At 41.0% G+C, this 9,912-nt stretch overlaps 2 protein-coding genes across 2 annotated transcripts; both read left to right on the top strand.

Annotated features, from left to right (window-relative positions):
* The first annotated feature begins 89 nt into the window (after positions 1-89).
* On the top strand, positions 90-6,995 carry pask (PAS domain containing serine/threonine kinase). Its single transcript, XM_029131071.3, has 21 exons — positions 90-542; positions 619-840; positions 966-1,195; positions 1,316-1,486; positions 1,617-1,751; positions 1,859-1,993; positions 2,127-2,382; positions 2,477-2,640; positions 2,729-2,858; positions 3,039-3,210; positions 3,300-3,496; positions 3,569-3,698; positions 3,851-4,398; positions 4,490-4,632; positions 4,747-4,914; positions 4,998-5,123; positions 5,214-5,348; positions 5,445-5,644; positions 5,759-5,892; positions 5,999-6,148; positions 6,331-6,995. Exons 2-21 carry the CDS (start codon positions 660-662, stop codon positions 6,492-6,494), a joined length of 3,669 nt encoding a protein of 1,222 aa, XP_028986904.1. The 5' UTR covers positions 90-542; positions 619-659; the 3' UTR covers positions 6,495-6,995.
* A 215-nt stretch (positions 6,996-7,210) lies between these two features.
* On the top strand, positions 7,211-9,842 carry mterf4 (mitochondrial transcription termination factor 4). Its single transcript, XM_029131731.2, has 4 exons — positions 7,211-7,362; positions 7,469-7,895; positions 7,980-8,164; positions 8,581-9,842. Exons 1-4 carry the CDS (start codon positions 7,336-7,338, stop codon positions 8,965-8,967), a joined length of 1,026 nt encoding a protein of 341 aa, XP_028987564.1. The 5' UTR covers positions 7,211-7,335; the 3' UTR covers positions 8,968-9,842.
* Positions 9,843-9,912: the final 70 nt, after the last annotated feature.

Here is a 9,912-nt window from a genome sequence, read left to right as displayed (position 1 = left end):
TTTTATTTTATTTTATTTTATTTTATTTTATTTTATTTTATTTTATTTTATTTTATTTTATTTTATTTTATTTTATTTTATTTTATTTTATTTTATCAGGCACATTTCCGTTACATCATTCGTTGGGCGTGTCGTCTTTGGGAGCGTGAAGTTTGATTGGCTACAGGCCACTTCCTGAAATCTTATACACGGCTGGCGGACAGAAGCCCGCGGTTTACAAAAGCTATAGCTGGATTAAATTAAATACTTAGTCGAGATAGAATCTGCCTCCACACAAGACTGGACTTCTAGAATGGCGTCGAAATCGCGCTAAAGACACCTTAAAGTTGACAACTGGCAGGTCAATCCCCGCTATATCGAAACTTAACTGTGGGACAGCGTTTTGTTTGTTAGCATTAACGTTAGCAGGTGTGAAGCTAACCAGGTAGCGCAGGGTGGCGTTACCTTGTCAACCAAATTAGCATCGACTGAAACCGCAGAGTCTGTTTTCTGTCTCTGAAAATACAAGACACAGGCTACATCATTGCTCTATCCGACTTCAGGTGGGTTTTTAGTACATGAACTAAAGCCTACTATAGGTTCAGTTTAGCTTTAGATAAAGCTGTTTGTTTGACTCAGGCTCATTGTCAGTTCCTGTTGGATAATCAACAGCGACAACGATGTCGCTTTCGACAGACCAACGCTTCAGGTGTAAGGGAGAAACTATCTGCGTGATGCCCGACCACTTGTGTGATATGCTAGAACATGGCTTGGACCTTAATAAGTCATATCCATGTGCCCAGAGACCGAACAAAGCCCTTTTCTCATTGCAGCATCGGTATTATCCTGGTTCCTTGACAGGTGAGTATATGGTGGCCACAAAAGACGAGCTGTTTAAGTGTGGATACAGTAAAAAATGTTAATTGATTAACATAAAGGTGCCAAGGAAGTAAATAGTAAATATAGATATTTTCTCCGGGTTGCAGATGAAAGTTTTAAAGTTTGCCCTTCAGTTGCAACAAGGAACTACCAGATGTCCAGCCTACATCCAGGCTCCAACCTTTCTCCAGCTTCCCTTCCATACCCATCCACTATGTCAGAGAGAGAGGAAAGGCTGTTCAATCAGCTAGTTCATGGAAAGTTTGTGCTATCGGGATCTCCATCGGCACTCAACCCAAACAAAGTTATCCTTAGTGTAGACCACAAAACCAGAGAGGTACTGTGTGTGTGTGTGTGTATAAAGCCTTTTGCTTTGAGCCGTTTGATTTTGCAGTGTTGCTCAGCCAACCTTTCACTAATTTCACTTTCTCTACCTACTGTGTGTTTGTTTTCTTAGATTGTGGCAGCAAACGAGAAGGCTTGCACACTGTTTGAGTGCGATACTAATGAGCTGATTGGAAAAAAGCTTTGCTACTTCCTCAAGAAAACCAATCAAGTCCTAGACGAAGCTTTAGAAGAGGATTTTCCACTAGTTGATGGAATTGTTGAGACTGTGTCTGCAAAAGTGGTATAAAAAATAATTTCTGAGTACCAAAGGCTTGACTAAAGTCAAATGGTTTTAATAATTTAAAACATTGCTAAAATGTACATACATTTAAAAAGTCTATTTTAACCTTTTAATGTGTTACTGTTTGTAGGTGGATGTTGTGACAGTGTCTGCAGAGGTTCCTGTGTCTGTGTGTGCCCAGAGACAGGCACAAAATAAGGATCACTTGCTTGTCATGATGGAAAATGTGGAAAGAATTTCAGCCACTCTGTCCTTTTCCCAAAGTGTAAGTAAACTGTTGCTTAGAAAGGCGCTCTTTGATTACATTCTACTTGAAATGACATGTATAGTATCTGTATTTTTATGTATATTATTCATTTATGTCATTTCCAGGGCAGCATCTTAACCTGTGATTTGGCATTTGCACATCTTCATGGATATCACCATCCTAAAGACTTAAAAGGACTGAATGTTCAGGAGCTAATCCCGTCTTTACATATCCCGCTCCACGGTCATGGATTGCCTAAAGTAAGAACCCTTTATATAACCAGAGCTGTCCCCCTCCATTAGGGAAAGCCCCCTCTCTTAAGCTTTGCTTCCAACATTTCAAACCCAGGTGTTTTGTAAGTTTGTCATCTTTGAATTTCCATGCTCCTTTCAGGCGCTAAGGCTTCAGAGAGTGTGTGGTAAAAGTAAAGAGGGCTCATCAGTCCCACTATGTATCAAACTTCAAGGGGCAGTACTGTGTCGAAAGCCTCAGCACCAGAACTATGGGATGGATTGCACCTGCTCAATTGACATTCTTGAAGGTTCAGATGTACAGGAAAAGCATCCTTGCTCCCATTATACCTCTCCTGTGTGTAAGACGGATTCCTTAGATGGGGAACATGGGATGCAACCTCAGGAACTAGCCGTTGGTACGTTTGATACGTCTGGTTATGAGGGGATTGCAACAACATATTTAAGCAAACTTTTAGTCACAAATTCCTTGAATTGTCTGGACTTTGACAGATTCTAAATACTCTGGCCCTGCATTAGAGTATTCTGGAACAGTTTGGGCATTTGCTCCTCTGAGTGGTCTCCTCCTGCTTCACCCCGATGGCTCAATATTCCGAATCAACAACTACCTGGCTCTCAGTTTGTTTGGTTACAGCAGGGAAGAACTCCAGGGAAAGGTTAGCCACCTTGACTAACTGGATAAAACTGTTCAGGTTGAGGTCTCGGAGTCTTCACCTCTGTCACTACTGCTTTATCATTTAACAGAGTGTCACTTTCTTGATGCCTGGTTTTTATGGCTGGATGACAGACTGCGAAAGAAAGGGTAGCCAATCCCATGATTCTCAAAAAGATGCTGGTAGAAGTACTGCTTCATCCAAAATTTTGAGAAAATCTGGTAAGCATTTGTGTTTTCAGAAGTGCCCTCACAATTTACTATCATTCAAACTGTTTTTGAAAAGGAAAATGCATATTGATTAAAGAAATTCAGATTTTTCCTCAATTTGATGTTTTTACAATATGTCAAGTCTGCTTCTCAAGTGTTCATTTCTCATTGTTTTTGTTTTTTCTCACCTAGACCCATCTTCATTAGTGGCTGGAGACATGGCCTTGGTGCAGCAGGCTTTTATGGGAAGATCCTTAACAGGAAGAGGCAGGATCTTTACTGGAACCAGCACCAGGCTGGAGAAACAGGGCAGCCCTCTGTCAACTCTTTCACCCCCTAAAGTTACTTCCACAAGAATGATAATGTGAGTAGAAGGTCCTCTGGGCTTTTTTAAAAATTTCACTTAAATGTTAACCAACACGTCATTATATCATGATCATTATCCACTATTAGGGCCAATGATACCTCAGAGCTGTTGGCAGAAGCAGCTCAGGTGGCTCTGCCCAGTAGTGAGTTGGACAGCGCAGACACCACTCAGGCACTCCTGCAGACATTTGCATGTGTGGAACCACCAGAAGATGACACCTGCTGTGCAGTTCTCACCGAAGCACCACAATGTAATAAAGAGCAGCAGCTCAACAACGTTTATTGTAAGTGTAATCGCTGTTGCATGGAGCTTATGTAAGGTATGTTGCAATCTATTGAACCCGATTTTTCGATAGACACTCCCCTTCAGAATGGACATGTTGCTGGGACAGTGGCTGGCACCTCCCCTGATGTAGGCACAGACCACCCATCGTGTGTCTCTGTCCTCCAAGACTCAAGCTTTGAGGTCATCTCACTGGAAAGCAGGTAAGGCAGGGTTAAGTTTTTTTTTTTTGTTTTTTTTTTAAGTAGCATTAAATTACTGATAACTGTGGAAAACTCAGTTGAGAGTAGAAATGGTTTCTGACAAATTTAATTAATAAGAGTTTATAGTAAGTAATTACAGACTACTTTTCCAGGTCTTCATCTGGTTTCTGTGAAAAGTTTGCTGCTCATGGTGGCTCTGACCCAGCTCATGCTGAAGACTCTCATTTAGCACACATAGTGGACTCAGCCAGCTGCTTCCTGGAACTTAACAGCAATGGTGAGCTGGTGACCCGGGCACTGGCAGACTTGGATCTAAGCTGTAATGTGGAAGTGCTCAGTGGTGGGGGGTACAGCGACAACAATCAGCACTGCATGGCATCCTGTGATTCAGCAAAGGTCCTGCAGACACCTGTTACAGTTGTAATTGACCAGCCAGGAGAGCCTGGCTCCAGTGACATACAAGTTGAAAAGGAAGACGGCACTTCAAATCAGTGGGCAGCTCTCTCTTCAATTCACAAAGGAAAGAGCCAGGAGTTCTGTGTGCAAGTGAACTGTGGGACTGAGCTAATGCCAGATATTCCTTCCACATCTACTCCAAAGAAACAGAAAGTGAAAGGCCAGAGCTTGTCCACAGACACTGCACAGCTAATGGAAGGGCAATTTGAAGGCATTGCCTACCATAGAGATGGTTCAAAAGTTGGTATGTATGAATAAATGTCACTATTACTAGAACATTTTTTTTTCCTACTTTGGCACAAAGTGACTTAACAACCTTCTGTTTCCCTGTCTAGACCTACAGTGTAATGTGTGCAAGACTACACTGGCTGATGGGACATTTATGTTCTGTGTGTGGTTGCATAGACCTGGACACCATGGGACTCTACTGCAAACGCATGGATCAGTACACGGTCAATCAGATGCCAGTCTAGGAGAGGTCAGTGGAAGTAAATATTCTACATTATACTGTATGTTAGTGTGGTACTTTTATATTCCTTTAAACAAAGATTTTTGGGTTTGCCTTCAACTCATTTATTTATTCCTCATTTAGAGAATTGCTGAGGCTTGTCGTGGGGAAGCATTACGCTCTACAATAGACTTAGAGCATTCGCGTGCCTGTGATGGGCAGTTTGAAGAAGAATACCAGCCAGTCAAAGCTGTGGGCAAAGGAGCCTTTGGGTTTGTCTGGAAGGCAGTGAGGCGCTGTGATGGACAAGAAGTTAGAAGCTTTTGATTGCATATATACCATTCAGTGATGTCGTAAAAATTGATTCATTTTGATGTGATTGTCATCATATCCAGGTGATAGTGAAGTTTATTAGCAAGGCCAGAATAGTGAATGACTGCTGGGTAGATGACCCCATGTTGGGACGAGTTAGCCAGGAGATTGCCATATTGACAAGGGTCCAGCACCACAACATTGTGAAGGTAAGATTATTTCCAGGTCACACTTTATATGTCACCATGTGTCAGGAAAATTCACAGGCGTTAAAACACCTTTACATGTTATGTTATTAGGTTCTGGAGGTGTTTGAGAATGGAAGCTACTTCCAGATGGTGATGGAGAAACATGGTGATTGCTTGGACCTTTTTGAGTTCATTGACATGCAACCAAGGCTGGATGAGCCTCTGGCCAGCTACATCTTTAGACAGGTATGTCCGTGAAGCAGAATGGGCTCCACATGAGTGAAGTGTTTATTTATTCCTTTTTTAACTGGAGGTTTTTTTTTTTGTTTTGTTTTTTTTCAGCTGGTAGCAGCGGTCTTCTATTTGAGGATGAAAAACATCCTTCACAGGGACATAAAAGATGAGAATATCATCATTGATAAGTGTTTCCACATTCGACTGATAGACTTTGGCTCTGCTGCTGTCATGGCTCCTGGGAAGCTCTTCTACAATTTCTGTGGCACACTTGAGTATTGCTCCCCAGAGGTGCTTCAGGGTAACCCGTAAGTGCTGTTTAAGTATACAGGGCATTGTTTTACACAAACTATTAATATATAGGGTCCATATTGCAAACAAAGTTTTTAAAGTATTTTTGATTTATTCAAATTTTTCTCTAGCTATCATGGTCCGGAGCTAGAAATGTGGTCTCTGGGTGTGTTGCTCTACACGCTGCTCTTCAGTGAGAACCCTTTCTGTGATGTGGGGGAGATCTTGGATGCCAAACTCAAACCTCCATTTCACCTCACTCCAGGTTATACCACTGTTCATTGTTAGTACAGACATTTCATATGTACATTGGCCACTGAATTTTTTTCTTTTTTTTTTTTTTTCTAAAACTGCTTTATCGACTCTACCAGAGCTGAGCAGTGTGTTACATGGACTCCTGCATCCTGATCCTAGTCAGAGAATGACCCTTGACCAGTTGCTACTACAATCTTGGATCAGCCAGCCTATTTCCATGGCAGAATACAGCTGGACAGAGGTGGTTCCTCCATCACAGAGCTACTGTGAGTAATCAGAATCATGACTGTACTTAATATTTAAAATCATAAAACATCTAATATATACATACTGGTTTGTTTAATTTAAATGTGATTGATTCATACACACATTACACTGTTTCTGTCATGTTGCGAGTGAGAGCATAAACCTTTTTTTTTCTATTTTGGAAACTCTTTTCTTTTTACAGGCATACCACAGGATCTGGAGTCCAGTCCCAAAGTTGATATTGGACAAGATTTATTCCCAGATGCTGGTGATGAAACTCTGCCAGACGAGGAGGACGATGAGGATGAGAGGGCATCGTTGGTGGCCCTGGAGACTGAACTGCAGAAGTACCTCCAAGAGAGTTGAAGAATGAAGTCAAAAAAAAGGAAAATGAAGTCCAGCTAGTCAAAAACAAGGACCTGAAGTGGAAAAATAAGAAGTGAAACACTAATCTGTCTAGATGAAGTCTTGGGCACATTTACACTTTGCAGTAGAGTGAATTGTATTGCTGTGTCTGTGGGTTTTCAAACTGTCCTTGACATATGTGATTGCTAAAAGGCAAACACATGATGATGCACCATGAATGTTTTGTTTTTATTTAATCTATTTATTCTTTAAATCTGAGGAAACTTGAAGCATTAAAATCACAATGATACTGAATAATCCAAGTGTTTCAAAATTGATCCTTTTGCCTTAGCTCTTGTGTTGAAGGTTTTTGATTTGTCTGTAGTAAATGTGTTGTTTGTGTGATTTTAATCTAAAATGTGTAAATATATTTACAAAATTTTGTTTTATTCATATTTTTATACATTAGTAAATATGCTACAAATAAACTTTTTAAACACTTAATTGTTTAAATTAATATTGCATGATCTTTTTAGTATTCATGAAATTACTATAACTTTGTCCGGTCAAATAATGGTGCCTCTTCTGCCTTATTGTCTCTAGCTGTGGGGACTTTTACATTTTAGTTTACATCTTAATTAGTTGTAATGTAAAGTATGGTAAATTATTTTCAATTGGGAAACTTTAGTTTTTAATAAAAATGCTAACTTTCTAACGTACATTTTTTACTAACTGGTTTTCAATTGCTTTACGCCGTCAAAGTACACAAGCGTTGCCAAATAACGGAAGTCTGCACAAAGCGGAACCTTTGTTCCCTCGAAGCTCAAGGTGAAGCACGAGAATATTAGTGCGACGGACAAGCATGGGCACCGGTGTCGTTGTGCGCCAGGTACGTCAAAAACATTTTAATACCATGTTTCAAAGCGGTAATCATACGTGCCGTCGTTGAGATGCGGATGTTAGCTAGTGTGTATGACATTTTTTCTTGTGCACAGGTTCTTCGTTACGCTGTGAGAAACGCTTTTAGTCCGTTCCACTTTAGAAGATGGCACTTCCAGCCTCTGTGTATAAGCTGCCGATTGTTCTGTTCCTCCGACATCCAGACTAGTGTGCAGTCAGCACAACACAGTCGTGAACTCCATCCTCTGTCTGGGAAGGCGGCCACAGAATTATCGCTCCACTCTTTACGTGACATGGGATTCACAGACATCCAGGCACAACAGATATGGGAGTCTGTGTCGGCAATCAGAGGAAGCAGTGCTGCCAAACAGGCAATGTCAACTCTCACAGTTCTGTTCGGTTTGGGCCTCAACCCTTCCAGTGTGTTGAAGTTGCTGCAGAAGTGTCCTGAGGTTTACACCATCAAAGACTCCCAGCTTCAAAAGCGCATAGGGAACCTGCGGAAAGTAGGATTAGTCGAAGGTGAGCTGATCCTTACTCGCCACAGCCTATTGTATTGTAACATTTCATTAGGTGAAAGTCCTATTGTCTCTTGTCTCCTCATAGGGAGTCTTCAGAGAGTGGTGGCCCATTACCCACAGATCTTGACCGTGCCTGTGAAGACGGTAAAAAACGTGGCGTTGTTCCTCAGAGAGAAGTGCTTGTTTACTTCCCAGCAGGTCACAGACATCCTTAGAGACTGTCCAGCCATAGTACACGAGGACCTGGCTCAGGTGGAGTACAAGTTCCAGGTCAGTATCTTTAGCCAAGAGCTCTCACAAATAAACGGCCTCTCCCATTTCAACTCTCTTTCATTTTAAAGCTGTCTGTGTTTGCTAAACACCTGAGACATTTGGGGTTAAAATCAAATTAGGATTAACGTTACAGAGGCTGCTGTAATCACTCTCATAATTGGTTCCTGGTATGGAACTGTGAGGCAACTGCATTGTGCCCCCTGGTGGCACAGTTGAATTCTACACTTCTACTCACTATTTGTGCTACTTTTATCCTTGGAACTGTTTGTTTGCATACAAATTCATTAATATATGTGTATTGAGATACTTGTTACAACTAATACAACTTAATAGTATTTTACTAACAACTAGTAGAAGACATAATTATTTCAACATATGTTTTGTTTTTAACTGACAGCATTGTGTTTTCCTAGTACGTCTACTTTAGGATGGGTGTAAAACAGACGGAGATGGTGAAGGCCAGGTTGTTCAGAATCACGCTGGACGAGGTTCGCTGCCGACACTGTTTTTTGGAGCGCAGGGGTCTGTATCAAACACCAGACAAAAAAGGACAGACGGCCATCATCAACCCTAAACTGGAAAGCATCTTTAAGGCCGATCAGGACACCTTTCTCACTGAAGTCGCCAAGGCGTCCATAGAGGAGTATGATGTATTTCAGAGACTGTTGGCAAAAGAATGGCAGGAGGAGGAGCAGCTTTACGGCAACATTGAAGCTGAAAGCAGTGATTATGAAGATGAGGAAGAAGATGAAGCTGAGCAGAGTGGAAGAAGTGGATACATAAAGCGGAAAAAGAAATGACATCTGATGGTACAGAAACAAAAAAAAGTTTCCTTTGAACGGTTTGTTGTAACATGTTTATTTTTGTCACCTGGCTTGTTTTAGGTAGAACATAATGCAAAGCAGCATGGATCACTTGCTATGGTCCATCTGACCTCTCAGAGATACGAGATGCCTAAAAGAATAAATGTAAAACTAACAAGTCCTAATGAGCCCTAATGAAACTAGGTTTAAAACACCTTGGGTGAGTTATATTATAAGGCAACTGCATGAGGAGCAGTTAATGGGATGTCAAGCTCCTCCCTGTAACTATGTTACAGCCAAGTGGCCGCAACCTTCGCCATCACTCTATTATCTGTATGAGTCAACACAGCACATCAGATAAGACCAGGAGGTGATACAAGACACCCATCGATTTTTAGCATTCAGCCTAATGGATATGCAACACAGAGAGGTTTCTCTGTTCTGGGTGTCAGGTAAGAAAATTCACCTTTGGTCAGTCAATAACTAGATGTGTCAGACCAAAAACCATCTTCTGTGTTTGAGGCTTCGCAGAAACTTTACTGTCATGTGTTGAATCTGTTCTGTTTAACCCAAATATTCTCACTCATTCATGAAGTTAAATTATAAAAGTTCTAAAAGCAAAAATCTTCCAAAAGTTCCAAAAGTGGAAAGTCAGTTACTATATGTGTCTTTTACTTTTAAAAAGTGAAATTAGAACTGCAGCCGCTGCATTTGCATGCGCCTCTGCATTTGCATGCGTGGTCCAGGTAACAGTGAAGGGCCATTGGATACTGGATACTGTTCATTTTTACATTTTGGCAAACACTAGCCGCTAATGTCAACAACAATCCAGATAAGAAATAAAGGAGAAGTACAAAAGTTGTTTCTACATATTCATGAGAAGTTATTCATTTACCCAGCATGCAATACTTCAAGCTGAGTGACATGAGAACTTAGAGCTGT

The sequence above is a fragment of the Betta splendens genome, chromosome 17, assembly GCF_900634795.4.
Source record: "Betta splendens chromosome 17, fBetSpl5.4, whole genome shotgun sequence".
In the NCBI taxonomy this organism is placed as follows: Eukaryota; Metazoa; Chordata; class Actinopteri; order Anabantiformes; family Osphronemidae; genus Betta; species Betta splendens.
This window is presented reverse-complemented; position numbering and strand designations above follow the sequence as displayed.

Coding starts and splice junctions, on each gene's coding strand:
- mterf4 (XM_029131731.2), top strand. CDS start 7,336: ATGGGCACCGGTGTCGTTGTGCGCCAG. Junction 7,896..7,979: donor GAAAGTAGGATTAGTCGAAG/GTGAGCTGATCC, acceptor GTCTCCTCATAG/GGAGTCTTCAGAGAGTGGTG. Junction 8,165..8,580: donor AGGTGGAGTACAAGTTCCAG/GTCAGTATCTTT, acceptor GTGTTTTCCTAG/TACGTCTACTTTAGGATGGG.
- pask (XM_029131071.3), top strand. CDS start 660: ATGTCGCTTTCGACAGACCAACGCTTCAGGTGTAAGGGAGAAACTATC. Junction 4,633..4,746: donor CAGATGCCAGTCTAGGAGAG/GTCAGTGGAAGT, acceptor TTCCTCATTTAG/AGAATTGCTGAGGCTTGTCG. Junction 6,149..6,330: donor TCCTCCATCACAGAGCTACT/GTGAGTAATCAG, acceptor TTCTTTTTACAG/GCATACCACAGGATCTGGAG.